This window comes from Phyllobates terribilis, unplaced genomic scaffold (assembly GCF_046119375.1).
Source record: "Phyllobates terribilis strain yellow unplaced genomic scaffold, ASM4611937v1 Scaffold_1__5_contigs__length_1240528914, whole genome shotgun sequence".
In the NCBI taxonomy this organism is placed as follows: Eukaryota; Metazoa; Chordata; class Amphibia; order Anura; family Dendrobatidae; genus Phyllobates; species Phyllobates terribilis.
In genome coordinates, this window is record NW_027362761.1 from 450,940,224 (window position 1) to 450,961,897 (window position 21,674).

At 40.4% G+C, this 21,674-nt stretch overlaps 1 protein-coding gene across 2 annotated transcripts in view; it reads left to right on the top strand.

The window, feature by feature from the left end:
- Positions 1-21,674, top strand: part of SKIC3 (SKI3 subunit of superkiller complex) — a 194,906-nt gene that overhangs the window by 145,915 nt on the left and 27,317 nt on the right. For both annotated transcript variants that reach the window (XM_073678321.1, XM_073678329.1), the window contains exons 35-37: positions 2,249-2,377; positions 6,601-6,719; positions 17,241-17,399. In XM_073678321.1, the coding sequence (XP_073534422.1) occupies positions 2,249-2,377; positions 6,601-6,719; positions 17,241-17,399 (407 nt within the window). The remainder of the gene's footprint in view (positions 1-2,248; positions 2,378-6,600; positions 6,720-17,240; positions 17,400-21,674) is intronic.

Here is a 21,674-nt window from a genome sequence, read left to right on the forward strand (position 1 = left end):
TTGACAATAATGTTCAAGAATCAGTGATAAAGTTGAAGTTACGCAGGGGATGGATCTTTCAGCAAGACAATGATCCAAAACACCGCTCCAAATCTACTCAGGCATTCATGCAGAGGAACAATTACAATGTTCTGGAATGGCCATCCCAGTCCCCAGACCTGAATATCATTGAACATCTGTGGGATCATTTGAAGAGGGCTGTCCATGCTCGGCGACCATCAAACTTAACTGAACTGGAATTGTTTTGTAAAGAGGAATGGTCAAAAATACCTTCATCCAGGATCCAGGAACTCATTAAAAGCTACAGGAAGCGACTAGAGGCTGTTATTTTTGCAAAAGGAGGATCTACTAAATATTAATGTCACTTTTCTGGTGAGGTGCCCATACTTATGCACTTGTCAAATTTTGTTTGAATGCAGATTGCACATTTTCTGTTAGTACAATAAACCTCATTTCAAGGCAGAAACATTACTGTGTCCAACAGTTATTACATATATCAAACTGAAATAGCAGTTGCAAAAACACCAATTTTTATAAAACATTAAGCTTAAGATTAATAGGGGTGCCCAAACTTTTTCATATAACTGTATTTTGCTCACTGCAATTTATCCCATATGGTGAATACAAAAAAATAATGCTAGAATTGCTGTTTTCAATCATTGCCCAAAAAATGGAATACAAAGTGTTAAAAAAAATCATATGTTCACCAAAATGGTACCATTTGAAAAAACACTTTTCTCATAAATAAAGTCCTCATACAACCTCATCAACCAAAAAATTAGAGTTTCTGGTTCTCAGAATATAGCGATGCAAACCACAAGTTTTTATGGTTGTAGTAGTAATGGCTATGCATTTTATAATTGTTGACAAGTGTGTGGAGAAGGGGTTAATCATATGGGACCATTTATTTCCATATTACAGTCATTTCTAGAATTGTTAAGGCCCTTTAAAGAGCTTAAGGAAATTCATTGTGATATAGCAGCGCCCTCTAGTGTACTGTTCTGGACAGCGCATTAGTTACAGTGCTTGTCATTTGTGAAATATAAATGTAATTATAATGTATTTTTCCATTTGTACTTGTTTTATTACTTCTGTGCTAAAGCAACTTTTATGTATTCTCGCTTCCCTAAAGCAAATTGGTTGTAATATGACTGTTTGCATCAGTTAACTAGATTTATTGCAAAAGAAAAGCTATGATAGTAGATATGAATGCATTTAGGGAGTTTATACTTTTTTTTCACAGTTACACCATCACTTTTGTTGCCATCTTGTTCTTTCCGTGCCTAGAAGACTTGGTGCTGACCTAAAAGGGAATCTGTCACCAGAAAAACGTTATTAACCTGCAGATACGGGGTTAATCCGCAGGTTAATAGTGTTATTATTCTGTCCAGTGCCTGCACTTAGCCGAACACTGCAGGGAGAAAATTAACTTTATTCCCCCCCCCCCCAGGAGTGTTTGTGTTTCAGTCACGGGGGCGGCGCCAGCCGAGTTTAATCACCGCTCTGTGTATAGAGACCGGCGTCTGTAACCACGCCCTTCGGCGCTGACTGATACTGGGGCTGACAGCTCTGTGAGATGAGATATGGAAGTGTTTGTAATGATACATAACTCGACTTTGCTGAATTTCTATACAATAGCTGCAGAGATCAGTAAGGAGAGGAGGGAGTATTCTTTTCTCCCCTGGATGACGCTGCCTGCTTATGATTGGTTAACCTCATGCAGGGGAAGAAGTACACGCCCCCAGAGACAAATCTCTGATAACACCCAGTTGACCTATAACATAAATTTTAACTTGAACTTTACAAGCTAATATCTCTGCAACGGAGAGGAGAAATTAACAAATAAAAGCTACATTTTACTCAACTCTGCCGCCACTATTCCAGGAGGTGGCCAGTTTAACATGATGAATGTTCCCCTTTAAACCCGGCATACACTTTAGACTGTCCATGTATGTGACTTCTATATTTGGGGCAGGCCTGAGCAGGGAAAAAAAAGCATGCTTGATGTATGACACGTGATCAGGCACACCCCTTGATGAACAGGCCAAGAATCTTATGACTTGTTTCAGGAGTGTTGATCAGAGAGGATTTGATTAATAAAGTATATTGAAACTATACATTGGGATGTAACAATTTAAAAAAATTAAAACTTAGTCTTAAACAACTCATTTAAGGTTTCATTTTTTAACATTGTAAAATTTCAGTAATTGCTAATTTAAAATGTTTGTTTGATTTATTTAATGTTCAGACAATCCTGCAGTATGGGCTGGATTAATGGCTGCTTGTCAAGTAGAAAATACTGCTTCCTACATTACTAAGAAATCTGCCAAAGGCACGGAGTGTAGCATAATGTTTGCAGCATCTGTGAAATCTAAAAGTAAGTAGCCACTCCTACAGGTGAATAAATTTGGCCAGTTGTTGTGGGCATATGGGGAATCATAGTAAATCTTGGATTGTGGACCTAACATTTAGCAGCTTCCATGGCTGGTTTTCAAGGTTAGAAGATACACAGCACAGGACTGACTTTTGCTATAGTTATAATAATTGTGTCATTGTATTCTGTGTATCTACAGTATATAGTGTACAATGGCTTTATGCTACTTAAAATATGTTTCATCTTAGCTCAGTTATATTTATACATGAACCTTTCATTATTGGCATGTCTGTCATTTGATTTCCAGTCTGACCACCAGTCCAGTACAGTTTCTCCTGTGTAAACAGGAAAATTGTTGTCCAACACCCAGTGAACTACATGATGGCATCAACACCTTTCAAGACCTTCATTACAGCTTTCAGACAGCCTCCTCCTCATCTACCTCTACTGTCCTATTTCCTGATTTCTGCCTTCTATGAGAAAGCAGTGATGTAGAAGTCCATAAAGTGAATGCTGTGTGCAGAATGGCCAGTGTATTGCTATATGATGCAGCTTCAGACTGTCTCTCCTGCATCCTGCTTGTAAGTGCTGTCAGGGAGAAACCTATCACAAGCAGGAGACAAGAGAGAGAGGCTGAAGATGTATCACATAGTGTGAATTATGGGGCAGCAGTTCTCTGCTACTGATCTATCACTCAAGGTAAAGCAAGTGTGATGGGACCCCAATGTGGAAATCCAGAGCCATCAGGGGAAATGTAATCTGCATTATGGGAACCATCTCTGGGTGGAGAAATAGCAAGGATGATGGACAACCCAGAAATAAAACACAAAATAACACAGCTATACACAGGACTTTCTGATCGTTGAAGGTCCAACCACTGGCCCAACCCCCACAATATTGAGAACACGATGCTACCTCTCCATTTACTGCCTCTATAACTGCTGGAGATATCAGACTACAGCACTCAGCTTTTTCTGAGAGTCCCATAGAGAATAAATGGAGCACTGCCATGCCTTGCTCGCTCCACACATAGGAGGTTCCGACTATCTTAGTATAAAATTATTTAACCCATAAGTTAAATGTCAATTCATTAAGGTGTTTACACCAGAATTGTAGTTTAAAGCTTTTTAATAAGTTGTAATATTTTTCAGAAGTTGCCCAAAAATATTGCGACTTTTGGCATTTTCACGTCAGTTATGGCAAGCTACGCCAGTGTGGATGGGAATGGGTGTGGCTACGGCCGCCCACCAAATTAATGAAAAGTTACGCCAGTTTAGGGGAGTACCTTATTCTGGAAATGGGCTCCAGTCTTGAGTACATTTCAGGCGGAGGCGCATGCCCCGAAAAACGCCAGATTGGTGGGGGTTTTTTTGCCACACCTCCCACAAAAAATGCAATAAAACACAATCAAATATATATGCCACAATATATGTACGACAAAATGTTAACTATAAAAAACACAGTTTGCCATGCAAAATACAATCTCTAATATAACTCCATCAATGGAAAAATTAGGAAGTTATAGGTCTCTCATACTGGTGACTCATACCATTTCTTAGCTTGACAAACCTTTGTCATCACCTTCATCCCACAGCACCAAAGAATCATCTTCCCAGGTCATTTTCACCGCATAATTATCACCGTGGAAACTAAACTCACAAACAATGGCCATTTTTTTTAGGTTTGTACGTATATTGTAAAATGAATGCTGTCATTCAAAATTAGAGCTCGTCCCTCAAAAAAACAAGCCCTCATATGGTGATGTGGACAGAAAAATAAAAAGTTCTGGCTCTTGAAAGAAGGGGAGGTAAAAAATGAAGTGAGGGGTTAAAGATAATTTTTATAGATATTTTTGGCATTGCAGATATTGCATTGTTTAGCATACTAGCATTTTTGGATCCATAGGCTGCTATTTAATCCGACCCTCCGACATAGGAATTAAATAGCGAAGATGTAAACGAAGCCTAAACGTGGTCACTGCAGGAATTATAAAACTCTGCACCAGAAATATAGAGAGGTGACAGCTATAAGGATGTATTAACCACTTAGTGACTGCGGCTGTGCACTACCACTATATGGAATGGAGTCGGGATGCAGCACAGATCCTACTCGTGTTATATAGCAAGCACCCGGCAGTAACTTCTGACGGTATTCAGCACCCCGCGCAGCTTGATTACAACAGATTGGATGTGGTTTATGCTTTTTATTATATAGTTTGGATTTTTAACAGTGGAGAGGAACGACTGCATTTCGGCATAAGGGCTCTTGCGATGCGATCGATAAAAAATTGCATTGTGCTCGCCCCAATGTTACCCTATGGTGCCGCTGACATCTGCAGTTATTTTCTTCTGCCGATTCGGCATGCAAAAACAATCACAGCATGCTGAGCATGCTTGCACAAATAGGATCGCACACACCCATATAAATCTATGGGTTTGTATGAAACATCACACTGCATTCGGATATCACTTGAGTGCAGTGCGATTCCTGCCGATGCCGGCGACAGGAAAGAGAGGATCAGAGCACTAACACTCGGCTCACACTCACAGCAGAGCAGGAGCCGAGTGTCATTAACATACCATGTCAGATGCTCTCACGCTAGTGGGACCATGGCCTAAGTCTGTATATAATAAAGTAGAATTTGGTTGCTGCACTCTTCTTAGGAGATCATCAGTTTCACAATACTCTACTCAAGCCAACACAGGTTCAAGTTCCCTTAGGGAACAAATAAAAAATGGGAAAAAAACATTAAAACATATTTAAAAAATATATATATATTTTTTAAAAATCCTAGAGTTTAAATGACCAACCTTTACCTAAAGTAAATAGTGGCATGAAAAAAAAAACACATTTGGTGTAGCCACGTGCATAATTTCCCAAACTAATAAAATATTTATCCCATAAGGTGAATGGTCAAATAAAAAAAAATCGAAAAGCCAGAATTGGCATTTTCCGGTCGCTGCAATTCACCCCCAAATAAGCCATACTGTGTACCCCATAATGTTATTGCTAAAACTATAGTTCTGCATGCAAAAAAAAGCCACTCATCTCTATCAACAGAAAAATAAAAAGGTTACGGGTCTCAGAAAATGGCAGCACAAAACCTTTTTTTTTGCAAAGATTTGAATGAAAAAAAAAATACACTAGTTTGGTATCACTGTAATCTTACTGACCTGGAGAATCTTATTGCAAAGTCATAGATGTAAAAACAGAACCCTAAAATCAATGATGGAATTGAGTTTTTTTGTTTCTTTTTTACCATTTCACAGCACTTGAAAGTGTTTTTCAATGTATTTAATGGATATTAATTATTAATAGTCAAATTTGATGGTAATAGTTAATATCGGACCTCAAAAGAGGTGTAGGAGAGTTCCCCCATTAATAACTGGTATTTTTGGAAGGAAATTCGTCCTTTTACACAAGGATACAACTGATCTTGCAAAAAAACAAGCCCTCATACAATACAACTGTGTCAGTGGAAAAATAAAAAAGTTGTGGCATTTAGAGCAAAGAAAGTAAAAATTAAAGCACAAAAATAATAAACTGACCTATCGTTAGGGCTTATTCATAGGAGTATGAGGTGGGTTAAAAGTGAAAGATATCTTGTATGGATGAATAATATAATAATTCTTACACCACGACCTGTTGGGTCTTGAAAGGACCTTTGTGGTCTAGCAGTGAAATTCTGTTCCCTGTTTTGAAAAATGCTCATTTCCTGATTATCTTGCCATGTAAAGAGGCTGCCGATCATCCAGTAAATGAGCTCGTCTGTCAGGTGAAATGATCTTTTATGCAGCACAAAATATTATCGTTCTTGATGGAACTCGCGCTACCGAGATCCATGGCAGCCTATGCGCACTTAGCGAGCTGCTATAGATCGCTCAGTGTCCATCGTTTAGTTTGGTCTGCCTGTGTAAACAGGCATTCAGACGACCACCGATCGTAAAAGTTTACTAATCAGCAGTTGATTGATTCATGCCAGCAGTCGGTCCGTGTAAAGAGCCTTAGTTTCAATCTCAGGTCAGCAGAGAAGGAGCATTTATGTCAGTACCCATGGAGGGTCCTAGGAGAAAGGAGGCATTGATAGAGTGATTGTATCTGCTGAATTAGAAGAGTGAGTAAACTCCATTCTAATATTTCATGACTGTCTCTTTATAATCGGCGGTTTGTGAAAAAAAGTGAATTTTGTGCATCGCTAATTTATTTCCACACACTTATATGTACAGGTGAAGGTAAACTCCCTACTAGCTATGCCCAGGCCCTGGAGAGCTGGTCAACGTGTCAAGCCATCTCCTCACTGAAGGATCAGGATAAGCTGTCTGAGGCCGAGGCGCTCTGCACCAAGGTAACAGTGTATAGTTACTTACATGTGTGTCAGCGGTGTCTTTGCTGGATCTGTTATCAGACTGTTCTGATCTATGTAAGGGCATCATAGCATCTGCGTAGGTCTGCTCTCATCTTAGTCAAAATGGCTAAAAATATTGTGTCATTTGGCTACTATAATCAATCAAGGAATACACCAGACACATAATCACAGAACTGCAATCGTATTCTGACAGATGGCTTTTATGCCTCTGTTTACACTGTGGCCGATCAGTGTCAGGAGGGCAGGGACAAGCGGAGGAGCTCTCCCCATGTGGGGCTGGCTCATCAAACAGTTTGCACCAGAAATCTGAAGTAAAAAAAAAAAAAGATACATGTCGCAAAAATGTTGCACATGTCCTGGTTGCTCAAAAATGTTGCGACTTTTGCATTTTACTCCAGCTCTGTGAACTTTATGCAAAGTGGGCAGGGCTTAGCAGAGAGAGGGTGCGACAAATTCATAATAATATTCTCCACAGAAATGTCATAAATTAAGACCCAAATGTACTTCAGTCCATGACTGTGGTATATTTCTGACACTGACACACAACAGTTGAAGGACGTATTGAAAGAAGGTCACATCTCTTCATGAATTTGGCACATCTTACTCCACCGCTGCCTTCATCAAAACTACGACACTGGCGTAAAATCTATCGCCCCAATTCATCATTATCTTTGCGCCCTTTTTCTGGAGTAAAAATGATTCTTATAGTGACTTTTAGGTTTGCTCTTTATTCAATATTTAATTTGCACCTTTTTTTTTATGGTTAACTTTACTTCGTTTTGACTTTTTTTTTTCTTCAACAATATGGATGTTATTTTCCTTATCCAAATGTTTTGTCCCAATTCATCATTTTCGAGTTTTCAAAATGTTGCAAAATGTTTGCACAATTGTACTCAAATACCCTACTGGAATACAAAATCTATTAAATGTTATTTTTGCACAGCTCAGGACTAGAGTGTGACATTTTAAAAGATGATGGGAATATTTGCAAAAAAAGGTAGAAGACAAAATAAAAGGACATCACTGATTTTGCCAAAAAATTCATCCATTTGCATGCATGACTTTGAAGAATTTAGTGCAAAAAAAAGCAATGAATACCACAAGTCAAAAAAGAAAAGTTACCTAAAGGGACACATAGGCCCCAATTCATAATTTTCATTTTTATTTTAAAGGGAACCTGGCAACTCCCCTAGTTCCTCTAATCCGCCACCATGTTTTTTCTCCACTCTATTTCTTCAGACCTGCTTCCTATCTTGAAATCATGCCCCTCTGTGCGCGATTGACATGATTTGCAAGATCGACATCACCGTCAGCTCCTTGCAAATCTTGCTTATGCGTGCGGTGTTCTGCCCCACTGGCAATGTGCAATGGAGCTGAGTGTACTCTCCCCTGCTTCATAGGCACAATTCTCTTGCTCAGGGAGGCAGCACATAAAAAAGATATGTGTCACTCCTGAAAATTGGAGTGCATATTTTATAGTTTAATGTTATTCAATCCAAAAGTGGGGCGCAATTTCACTATTGAAATATCACAATACCCATGCACCAGAGGATACTATGCAACTTTCCGCTCAACCCATCACACGCAATCTGTTTTGTCTAACAAAGGTTTAGTGTTGATGGCCAAAGTGTTACAGATCTTTATTTTGGACTGCACATTAAAATTTGCATAACTTCATAAAGGAGTGCTGTGTTACTTACCTATTGGTACAGGATGGGGGGCAGAATGACGTTAAAGCGTGACATTTGCAAGGAGCCAATGGTGACGTCGCTCTTGCAAATCGTTAATCGCACACAGAGTGTCATGCCTTCAAGGTGGGAGGCAGGACTCACCCAGGGAAATCAATGTCCCACCGGACCAGTCCTGAGCCATTTCCATAATGTGCAGAATAAAACTTGCTTTTAAAAGTATAGAGAGATCGGAGCCATGATGGCTGACAGGTTCCCTTGAAAATAAAACCTCAAATGATGAATTTTGGCCTATGTCATCTGTGTATTCCCTGGTCTATTAGCAAAGTGGGACAATATTTTTGCACTGATTTGGCTAATAGGAGAAGTGAACCTGTCCCCCATACTATGCTGCCATTACATATCTATCTATACATGCTGTTCTCTACCTGTTAGTGTGAATCTTTTATTTGTATTCTTGTGTGTAAGGTATATTATTAATATCTCCAATTAAAAAGAGTTGACCGGAAAAAAAACATAATCAAATAATAAAACAATGAAATATGATTAAATTGAAAAAAAAAAAAACTATTGCTCACCTGGTGAATTCCTAGTTGCTTAGGTGCTCCTGTTGGTCTTTCTTGATTTCTGCAGTGGTGACATACTGCACATGCTTATGTGATTGCTGCAGCCAGTGACCAGCCCCAGCCATCGTATGCTAGACATGCTGGCATTGCTGCTGAAATCAGTGATTGACTGCACCAGTCGCATGTGCATAGATAGCAGGTCACAACTGCAATATAAACAGGTAAAAGGATCCCCTTACTGTTAGTGGAGGTTGTAAATCATTCTCAGGTACAAACAATATAACCAGCAAGGAGAGATAATTATAATAGTGTAATAATAAATTAACTTTTATTAACAATGTTAAAATAAGAGAGCATTGCCTGGAGTGGGAGGACCAAGTCAAATTGTGACCAAACATATATCAGGTGCATAGAGGTAAATTTAACAAATAGTTCTCATCAGTACCTGTGCTGAATAAAAAATGGTTCAATCTCACCGGTCATTTCTGATAGGATGTGTCCCTCCAGAGTGAAGTCAGCAGGAGTTCATATGTAGGAGGACTGGCACTAATATACCCTGTTGTGCCCAATATATTGTGTGTGTGTATGTGTGTGTGTGTATATATATATATATATATATATATATATATATATATATACAGTACAGACCAAAAGTTTGGACACACCTTCTCATTTAAAGATTAAAGATTTTTCTGTATTTTCATGACTATGAAAATTGTACATTCACACTGAAGGCATAAAAACTATGAATTAACACGTGTGGAATTATATACTTAACAAAAAAGTGTGAAACAACTGAAAATATGTCTTATATTCTAGGTTCTTCAAAGTAGCCACCTTTTGCTTTGATGACTGCTTTGCACACTCTTGCCATTCTCTTGATGAGCTTCAAGTGGTAGCCACCGGAAATGGTCTTCCAACAATCTTGAAGGAGTTCCCAGAGATGCTTAGCACTTGTTGGCCCTTTTGCCTTCACTCTGCAGTCCAGCTCACCCCAAACCATCTCGATTGGGTTCAGGTCTGGTGACTGTGGAGGCCAGGTCATCTGGCGTAGCACCCCATCACTCTCCTCCTTGGTCAAATAGCCCTTACACAGCCTGAAGGTGTGTTTGGGGTCATTGTCTTGTTGAAAAATAATTGATGGTCCAACTAAACGCAAACCGGATGGAATAGCATGCAGCTGCAAGATGCTGTGGTAGCCATGCTGGTTCAGTATGCCTTCAATTTTGAATAAATCCCCAACAGTGACACCAGCAAAGCACCCCCACACCATCACACCTCCTCCTTCATGCTTCACGGTGGAAACCAGGCATGTAGAGTCCATCCATTCACATTTTCTGCTTCGCACAAAGACACGGTGGTTGGAACCAAAGATCTCAAATTTGGACTCATCAGACCAAAGCACAGATTTCCACTTGTCTAATGTCCATTCTTTGTGTTCTTTAGCCCAAACAAGTCTCTTCTGCTTGTTGCCTGTCCTTAGCAGTGGTTTCCTAGCAGCTATTTTACCATGAAGGCCTGCTGCACAAAGTCTCCTCTTAACAGTTGTTGTAGAGATGTGACTGCTGCTAGAACTCTGTGTGGCATTGACCTGGTCTCTAATCTGAGCTGCTGTTAACCTGCGATTTCTGAGGCTGGTGACTCGGATAAACTTATCCTCAGAAGCAGAGGTGACTCTTGGTCTTCCTTTCCTGGGGCGGTCCTCATGTGAGCCAGTTTCTTTGTAGCGATTGATGGTTTTTGCAACTGCACTTGGGGATACTTTCAAAGTTTGCCCAATTTTTCGGACTGACTGACCTTCATTTCTTAAAGTAATGATGGCCACTCGTTTTTCTTTACTTAGCTGCTTTTTTCTTGCCATAATACAAATTCTAACAGTCTATTCAGTAGGACTATCAGCTGTGTATCCACCAGACTTCTGCACAACTGATGGTCCCAACCCCATTTATAAGGCAAGAAATCCCACTTATTAAACCTGACAGGGCACACCTGTGAAGTGAAAACCATTTCTGGTGACTACCTCTTGAAGCTCATCAAGAGAATGCCAAGAGTGTGCAAAGCAGTCATCAAAGCAAAAGGTGGCTACTTTGAAGAACCTAGAATATAAGACATATTTTCAGTTGTTTCACACTTTTTTGTTAAGTATATAATTCCACATGTGTTAATTCATAGTTTTCATGCCTTCAGTGTGAATGTACAATTTTCAAAGTCATGAAAATACAGAAAAATCTTTAAATGAGAAGGTGTGTCCAAACTTTTGGTCTGTACTGTATATATATATTTATATACACACACAGCCGCTATCCAATAAAATAAGCAATACTGTTAGGCCATGTGCCCACATAGCGTTTTTGCGGTGTTTTTACGGCCACGAAAACGCTTGTAAAACAGTCTGCCATGCAAAGCAATTTGAATTCGGATGTGCTGTGCACATGATGCGCTAATTATCGCGCCGAATTCGCATTGCGTTGCAAAACGCAGCATGACCATTTCTACCACGATTACGCTGCAAATTTGCGGCCATTGAGGAACATTGAAACGCAGCAAACCCGCAGGTATATGTGGATTTGCTGCATTTCAATTAAATTCAATGGCCGTGAATTTGCAGCGTAATCACGGTGCGTGTGGTACCCAGGATGAAGAGGAGACTACAACTCCTCTTCATCCCGGCTACCACGCGGTGAAAAAAAGAAATAAAAAGTTAAAAATAAAAAAAACCTGTATACTCACCTCTCCAGTCTCCTCCCGGTGGTGATCCTCTCTCGTCAGCGGTCACGTGACTAAATGACGTCACCACAGGTCCTGCCAGTACACCGCGGGACGCCGAAGAGAGAGGATCGCCTCCGGGAGGAGATTGGAGAGGTGAGTATACAGGTTTTTCTTATTTTTAACTTTTTAATTCTTTTTTTTCTTTTTTTTACTATAGATGCAGCATATGTTGGTCACACAATATAAATCCATGCCGGTTGCATGGGTTTATATTGTGTGACCAACTTGTCAAGCACTTTTCCAAGTGATGCTCAAAATCGCTTGGAAAAGTGCTTGAAAAAACCCATGTGAAAACGCATGTAAAACACTGAAAAAACACTTCTCTGCCAGAGAGAAGCATAAACGCTCTGCATCAAATCTGCTACGTGGGCACATAGCCATAGAAGTTGTTTCTCGCTCTCTCAATGAACAAAAAGAGAGATTTAAATCAAGTCAATGTTTGGTGTGACAACCCTTTGCCTTCAAGACAGCATAAACTCTTCTAGCTACACATGCACGCATCTTTTGAAGGAACTCAGCAAGGAGGTTGTTTGAAATATCTTGTAGAACAAACCACAGATCTGCTGTGGATATCACTTGTGCAAATCCTTCTGTCTCTTCATGTAATCCCACACAGACTTGATGATGTTGAGATCAGAGATATGTGGGGGCCACATCATCACTTCCAGGACTCCTTGTTGTTTTTTAAAACTGAAGATAGTTCTTAATGACATTGGCTCTATGTTTGGTATTTATATCCTATTGCAGAAATACATTTGGAGCCATTCAGACATCTCCCTGAAGGTATACATGATGGATAAGTATCCTCTTGTATTTCTCAACACTGAGGACACCATTAATCTTGACCAACTCAGTAACTCTATTTGCTGAAATACAGCCCCAAATGTGCAAGAAGCCTCGACCATGTGTCACTGTTGCCTACAGATATTCATTATTGTTCTACTGTCCAGTCCTTCAACAAAAAAAACTGCCTTCTGTTGCAGCCAAATATTTCACATTTTGACTCTTTAGTCCAGAGCACTTACTGCCATTTTTCTGCACCCCAGTTCATATGTTTTGTGCATACTTGAGTCACTGTCTCTGTCGAAGGTACGACTTTTTGGCTGCAATTCTTCCATGTAGACCACTTCTGGCCAGATGTCTCCAAACAGTAGATGGGTATAGCTGGGTCCCACTGGTTGCTGCAAATTCGGAGCTGATGGCTCTGCTGGACATATTTTGATTTTAAAGGAAAGTAAGCATGATATGTCTTCCATCTGCTTCCCTAGTTTCCTTGACCAACCACTGACTCTACAGTTCTCTACACTATGCATTTCTTGGTGCTTTTTCAGAAGAGATTGAACAGCCCATAATCAAATCTCAGTCTGCTTGCAAATCTTTGTCTTGGAGAGACCTTGCTGATGCGGTATTGGCTAGGTGGCGCTTATTGCAGATCGGTATTGACAACCACTGGGGTCTTCTACAGAACCCATTAGTGGCCCGCGACTATGTGATGGGCGTGCCGGTGGGCGTGGTTTGTGACGCGCTTCCGGCATGGCCATGTTAAATGCAGCTGTCTGAGTTTGACAGCGGCATTTAACATGCTAACAGCCGCGGGTGGATCACAATTCCACACGTGGCTGTTAGGGGCACATGACAGCTGATCAGATCAGTTGTCATGTGCCGGGAAAGATGCGGGCTCAGCGCCAAAGCCCGCATCAAAGGGAGAGACATGACATGTACCGTACATATACGGCGCATGTCGTGAAGGGGTTAAAGAAGAACAAGGAGTCCTAGAAGTGATTATATGGCCTCCACAGAGCCCTGATCTCAGCATCTTCTAATCTGTCTGGGATTACATGAAGAGAAGAATTTGCACAATCCCAGTTTCTTCAAATATTGTGTTCAAGCGTACCTAGAAGAAGTGATGAAGCCTGAGGGCAGTCACACCAAATTTTGATTTGACATATTTCCCTTAAGTTCATTTACTTTGCATATTGTTAATTGTTAAAAATAATTAATGACAATTCTGTTTGAAAGCATTCTTATTCTGCTGCATTTTTTCCACAGCTGCTCTAAACTTTTGCACAGTACTTTGCGTGTGTGTGTATATATATGTATAAACACTGCTCAAAAAAATAAAGGGAACACTTAAACAACGGAATATAACTCCAAGTGGGTCAAACTTCTGTGAAATCAAACTGTTCACTTAGGAAGCAACACTGATTGAAAATCAATTTCACATGCTGTTGTGCAAATGGAATAGACAATAGATGGAAATTATTGGCAATTATCAAAGCACCCTCAATAAAGGAGTGGTTCTGCAGGTGGGGACCACAGACCACATCTCAGTACCAATGCTTTCTGGCTGATGTTTTGGTCACTTTTGAATGTTGGTTGTGCTTTCACACTCGTGGTAGCATGAGACGGACTCTACAACCCACAGAAGTTGCTCAGGTAGTGCAGCTCATCCAGGATGGCACATCAATGCGAGCTGTGGCAAGAAGGTTTGCTGTGTCTGTCAGCGTAGTGTCCAGAGGCTGGAGGCGCTATCAGGAGACAGGCCAGTACACCAGGAGACGTGGAGGGGGCCGTAGGAGGGCAACAACCCAGCAGCAGGACCGCTACCTCCGCCTTTGTGCACGGAGGAACAAGAGGAGCACTGCCAGAGCCCTGCAAAATGACCTCCAGCAGGCCACAAATGTGCATGTGTCTGTACAAACGGTTAGAAAAAGACTCCATGAGGGTGGTATGAGGGCCTGATGTCCACAGATGGGGGTTGTGCTCACAGCCCAACACCGTGCAGGACACTTGGCATTTGCCACAGAACACTAGGATTGGCAAAGTCGCCACTGGCGCCCAGTGCTCTTCACAGATGAAAGCTGGTTCACACTGAGCACATGTGACAGACATGACAGAGTCTGGAGACGCCGTGGAGAGTGATCTGCTGCCTGTAACATCCTTCAGCATGACCGGTTTTGCAGTGGGTCAGTAATGATGTGGGGTGGAATTTCTTTGGAGTGCCGCACAGCCCTCCATGTGCTCGCCAGAGGTAGCCTGACTGCCATTAGGTACTGAGATGAGATCCTCAGACCCCTTGTGAGACCATATGCTGGTGCGGTTGGCCCTGGGTTCCTCCTAATGCAGGACAATGCCAGACCTCATGTGGCTGGAGTGTGTCAGCAGTTCCTGCAAGATGAAGGCATTGAAGCTATGGACTGGCCCGCCCGTTCCCCAGACCTGAATCTGATTGAGCACATCTGGGACATCATGTCTCGCCCCATCCACCAACGTCACGTTGCACCACAGACTGTCCAGGAGTTGGTGGATGCTTTAGTCCAGGTCTGGGTGGAGATCCCACAGGAGACCATCTGCAACCTCATCAGGAGCATGCCCAGGCATTGTAGGGAGGTCATACAGGCACGTGGAGGCCACACACAATACTGAGCCTCATTTTGACTTGTTTTAAGGACATTACATCAAAGTTGGATCAGCCTGTAGTGTGTTTTTCCACTTTAATTTTGGGGGTGACTCCAAATCCAGGCCTCCATTGGTTAATAAATTTGATTTCCATTGATGATTTTTGTGTGATTTTGTTGTCAGCACATTCAACTTTGTACAGAACAAAGTATTCAATGAGAATATTTCATTCATTCAGATCTAGGATGTGTTATTTGAGTGTTCCCTTTATTTTTTTGAGCAGTATATATATATATATATATATATATATATATATATATATATATATATATATATATATATATATATATATATATATATACAGTGCCTACAAGTAGTATTCAACCCCCTGCAGATTTAGCTGGTTTGATAAGATGCAAATAAGTTAGAGCCTTCAAACTGCAAACGAGAGTAGGTTTTATGAACAGAAGCATAAATCTTACAAACCAAAAAGTTATGTTGCTCAGTTGAATTTTATTAAATTTTAAACATAAAAGTGTGGGTCAATTATTATACAACCCCTATGTTTAATATTTTGTGGAATAACCCTTGTTTGCAATTACAGCTAATAATCGTCTTTTATAAGACCTGATCAGGCCGGCACAGGTCTGTGGAGTTATCTTGGCCCACTCCTCCATGCAGATCTTCTCCAAGTTATCTAGGTTCTTTGGGTGTCTCATGTGGACTTTATTCTTGAGCTCCTTCCACAAGTTTTCAATTGGGTTAAGGTCAGGAGACTGACTAGGCCACTCCAACACCTTGACTTTTTCCCTCTTGAACCAGGCCTTGGTTTTCTTGGCTGTGTGCTTTGGGTCGTTGTCTTGTTGGAAGATGAAATTACGACCCATCTTAAGATCCTTGATGGAGGAGCGGAGGTTCTTGGCCAAAATCTCCAGGTAGGCCGTGCTATCCATCTTCCCATGGATGCGGACCAGATGGCCAGGCCCCTTGGCAGAGAAACAGCCCCACAGCATGATGCTGCCACCACCATGCTTGACTGTAGGGATGGTATTCTTGGGGTCGTATGCAGTGCCATCCAGTCTCCAAACGTCACGTGTATGGTTGGCACCAAAGATCTCGATCTTGGTCTCATCAGACCATAGAACCTTGAACCAGTCTGTCTGAGTCCTCCAAGTGATCATGAGCAAACTGTAGACGAGCCTTGACATGACGCCTTGAAAGTAAAGGTACCTTACAGGCTCGTCTGGAACGGAGACCATTGCGGTGGAGTACGTTACTTATGGTATTGACTGAAACCAATGTCCCCACTGCCATGAGATCTTCCCGGAGCTCCTTCCTTGTTGTCCTTGGGTTAGCCTTGACTCTTCGGACAAGCCTGGCCTCGGCACGGGAGGACACTTTCAAAGGCTGTCCTGGCCGTGGAAGGCTAACAGTAGTTCCATAAGCCTTCCACTTACGGATGATGCTCCCAACAGTGGAGACAGGTAGGCCCAACTCCTTGGAAAGGGTTTTGTACCCTTTCCAGCCTTGTGACCCTCCACGATCTTGTCTCTGATGGCCTTGGAATGCTCCTTTGTCTTTCCCATGTTGACCATGTCTGAGTGCTGTTCACAAGTTTGGGGAGGGTCTTAAATAGTCAGAAAAGGCTGGCAAAAGAGATCTTTAATCCACACATGTGAAGCTCATTATTCTTGGTGCCTGAACTACTTCTTAATACTTTAGGGGGACCAAACAGAATTCTTGTGGTTTGAGGGGTTGAATAATAAATGACACTCTGAATTAACTTTTTAACGTTTTAAAAAAAAAACAAAAACAAAATTTGCTGCAGTGCATTTCCCACTTCCTGGCTGATCTACAGTACAAATGTCACAATGCCAAGTTAATTCCGCATGTGTCAACCAGCTAAATCTGCAGGGGGTTGAATACTACTTGTAGGCACTGTATGTATGTATATATATATATATATATATATATATATATGTATATATATGTATATATATATGTATGTATGTATATATTTATTTCACAATTTTAAAATGAAAATGTTTGTTTACTTAATGGAATTGTGAATGTTTCAGGGATTACAAACCTGCCCCGACCAAGCATCCTTATTTCTGCTGTTAAGACAAGTTCAGTTCATGCAGCTGTTGCAGTCCCAAACATCATTACCTGAACCTGTTCTGGAGGAGCTGAAGAAGACTGTGATGTCTAATCCAAATTCTCTGACAGCCTGGCATGTAAGTCTCATGAAATTCAGCTCTGTGGCCAGCAGATGGCTGCCACGATACTTTTTTTTTCTGTGCAGTTTTTAGATATGCCTTTAGGTGTTCCATGTATTATGCAGTGCTCAGCATAAATGAGTACACCCTTTTGGAAAAGTAAGATTTTAATCAATATCTCATTCAACACAAGAGCAATTTCCAAAATGTTGACAAGGCAGAGTTTCCTAGTTTTTTAACCCATAACATGAAAGTAAGATTAATGATATAACATTCAGTACAAAATCTTCAGTTTTGATCAAATTATTTTGATGCAAAGATGCACTCCACATCAAAAACTACTACATTTAGTACTTTATATGACCGCAATGATTTTTAAGGACAGAACCAAGTCTTCTAGGCACGGAATGAACACGATGGCGGCATATTGCAGCATCTGTCTTTTTCCATTCTTCAAGAATGACCTATTTTAAAGCCTGAATGATGTATGGTCAGCTTGTCTCTTCAGAATTCCTCATAGGTGTTCAGTCGGGTTCAAATCAGAAGACACTTGGCCACTGAATCACTTTCACCCTGTTCTTTAGTACTGCAACAGTGGCCTTACATGTGTGTTTTGGATCATTGTCATGTTGGAAAAGTACATGTCTACCAAGAGCACAAATGATGGTAGCAACTTTTCTTTCAATGTAGCTTCCCGACACCAGCAGCACTCATGCAATCTCACATAAGGAAACTGCCACCACCGTGTTTCACTGTAGGCATCATGCATTTTTCTTTATACTCCTCACCTTTGCGACACCATATAGTTTTGAAAACATCAGTTCCAAAAACATTTATTTTGGTCTCATCACACCAGAGTATAGAGTTCCAGTAGTCTTCATATTTTTAAACATGGGCCCAGTCAAATTGTTGGCTGGCTTATATGTGCATGGGTTTTAGGAGGGACTTCCTTCATGAACGACACTCATTCATGCCATTCCTCTGCCGTGTACACCATATTATGTCACAGGAAACACTCACCCCAGTTTGCCTTTTTATTTCTTTAACTAGAGTGAACTTGCATTTTCTTCAAACCTTCTCATCAGAAGAAACTCATGTTTAGGTATTAACATCTCTGGTTGACCGGGACATCTCTGTGAGATGGTTGCAGTTCAATCCTTGTTAAATTTTTGTATCACTTTTCCTATAGTATTCTGACTGATAAGGAAAACGTTGCTGATCTTCTTGTAGCCTTCACATTTCTTGTGTAAAGAAATTATTTTCTTTCTCAGGTCTTGTGACATTTCTCTTCCATGTGGTGCCATTGCTGACAGCATGGAATGGGAAGGAGCTTTCTTTGTTAAGTAATGCCTTTTTATAGTCAACTGTCCTGCTGGACACCTGTTTAATGCATAATTAGACTTACCTGTTGTTGAATTCTTGTTAATTAGAATTTTGAGACTAAACTTTACTTTGCTCCTTAATAATAATAATAATAATAATAATAATATTAATACTAATAATTATATTCATATAGCGCCAACATATTCCGCAGCTCTTTACAATTAAGTGCGGACATGTTCAAACAATAATGACATCACAAAGTTACCTGTGGTTCAACAGTTACAGGAGGAATGAGGGCCCTGCTCACAAGCTTACAGTCCATAAGGAAATAGGGGGCGACACAATAGGTAGAAAGTGCTTTTCCAGCTATCATTATAATATTTAGGGCATTTCAAATAAGCTGCATGATCCTGTCACCTGCCAGGATTTGACTAAGTACAGTTACCAAGTGCTATTGGGTGCATGGAGGATGTGAAAGCAGACCAATTGGAGGGACCAGATTCTGAGTAAAATTTAGAAACAGGGGAGCGTTAGGCTAGTGAATTCAGGTGATAGGCCTGTCTAAACGGATGTGTTTTTAAAGCACGCTTAAAAATGTTGGTGCTAAGAATTAGTCAAATCGTCGGGGGTAGTGCATTCCAGAAAACTGGTGCCGCATGAGAGAAGTCTAGGAGACAGAATTGGGAGGTTTGAGTTATGGAGGATGTTGGTCTTAGATCATTTGCAGAGCGGAGAGCACAGGTAGGGTGATAAACTTTCATTGGGGTGTACTCATTTTTGCAACATGGTCTTGAATTAATTTGTTAGGAAAATTACTTTTTTGGTGTGCAAAATAACAAATATTGTTTGCAGTCAACGGCCCACATTTGTATGAGTATCTTGTAATATGGTATCCCATGAAAAATGTTGATTCTGAAAGGGAACTAGAAGTTTTCTGAGTAATCTATTGGTATGTACTCATTTATTCTGAGCACTGTATGTTCATGTTACCTCTTTTGACAGATTTTAATGCCTGTATCACATTAAAATACTTGTTATTAGGATTTTTGAACACTATCATTATAGAATAATAAGTTTTACTTCCAAGCCGCCACACAATATTTTGTGCGACAAACAAGGTAGGCACAAGTCTGCAGAATAGTATGGCAGGGCTTGCTCCCGTTCTGCTTTATGGCTTCAGTCTCCTGGCTGCAGGTAGATCCTTCCCATTTATTGAACAACCCCTCCACATGAGTTTCAGGAATTCCATCTTTCTGGATAATTATCAGTTTCTTGTCAGCGGGACCAGCGACCATCTAATATGTATTGGGGTTTCCCAACTCTCCCTCAATATAATCTTATGGGGAGCAATAAATTGCCACCAGAGATCTCCACATACAGAACACATGCTCAGCCATCAGATCTGTGATGTGTGTGGCCACCTTACAGGGGTTGCGCACTACTTGAAGCCACTTCTTAAAGCAAATGTTTGCCAAAATAAAATGTTTTAAATGCATATTTCCCTCCCGGACCAGCGCTGCTCTGGTTTAGGCGCATGATCAGCAGCTGCTGATTGATAGCAGCCTTCTCTGTTCAATCAGCATCAACTTTCGGAGGCGAGGTGCTGGTCTGAGAGGTGAGAATGCATTTTGTTATTTTGTTCTGCAGACTGGGTGGTATTGAGAGGGTATTGTCGAATAGTGGATGACCCCTCTAAGTCAAGCCTACACTCAGATCAGCTGCCCGCATCTTTATTCCTGTAATTTCTGAAGTGAAGCTTCTGCAAGTGAATGGGAGAAATGTGATTATGGTGACTTCATGTCCAATGGAGGCTGCAGATTAATCTTAATAGTTTTAGGTGTAACTTGATTTGATTGTTTGCACTTTATCATGTAATTGATCAGATAAGACGACAATCCACTTTTCGTAGGCTACGTCTTGTCGTCTATTTATCTTTCAGCTTCAAAATTACAATCGGTAACTTGTAAAGAAAATTGTATTTAGTCTCTGCTAGAAAAACTTTGCTCTCAGTGATTCATTCTGCTTCCTACACTGGTTTTGCACAGCTGTTGTATGAAGGAAAACTTTATTTCTTAGCAATCCTATCAGCAACATCATAAATCACTACTATTGTGTTATAGCTAAATAAGAGCCATGACTCAGAAATCTCAGGTCGTAAAAGAAATAGCCGCTTACTTTGAGATATGTATTTGAGAATTACAAATTGGATATCTTTTAGAAGTAGATATAAAAGGGTATTTATCTATCTATATAGAAACCGTCGTTTTCATTTTTATTTCTCAAAAGTACACATGAAAATAAGAAACTTTGTAATATAGCTTATCAGAGGAAATTGCATCTTTCTCCCCCTGGACTGATTTTTTTTCACCTCAATTCATAGTTAAAATCTGTAAAAATCTGTATTCAGTGAATGCAGATATCCCCATTACTGAGATAGGAGATGACAGTTGGTGTTTAAAATTCTGTGAAGGGGGAGGAGCTAGAGTCAGAAACAGACATTCTGCTGCAAGTTCTCCTGAAATGACACTTGCAGTTCTCCATAGAACTTTATGAACACTAATTGTCATCTCCTAACTCAGCAATGGGAAAATCTGTGTTCCCTGATTGCAGATTTTACTCGTGAATTGAGAATTTTGAGAGTGATCAGTCTAAAGAATGAAAGAAACGGATTTCTCTAACAAGATGTATTACAAAGTTTCTCATTTTCACATACACTATTGATTTATGAGAAAAATTAAAATTACAGTCACTCTTTAAATGTCTTCTCACATGTCATTGAGATGCACCCAAAGATATTATTGGTGGAGTTGCACAATCTGAGAGCCCCAAAATATCGAAAAGACTATTGATGTCTATAGAAAAACCTTATATGAATTTCAGAGTAAAACTCCATTTACACACAGATTTAAAGATTATAAGATTTAATAAAGTGCATTTATCCCTGCCAGTCCGTGGTGTCAATGACCGCCA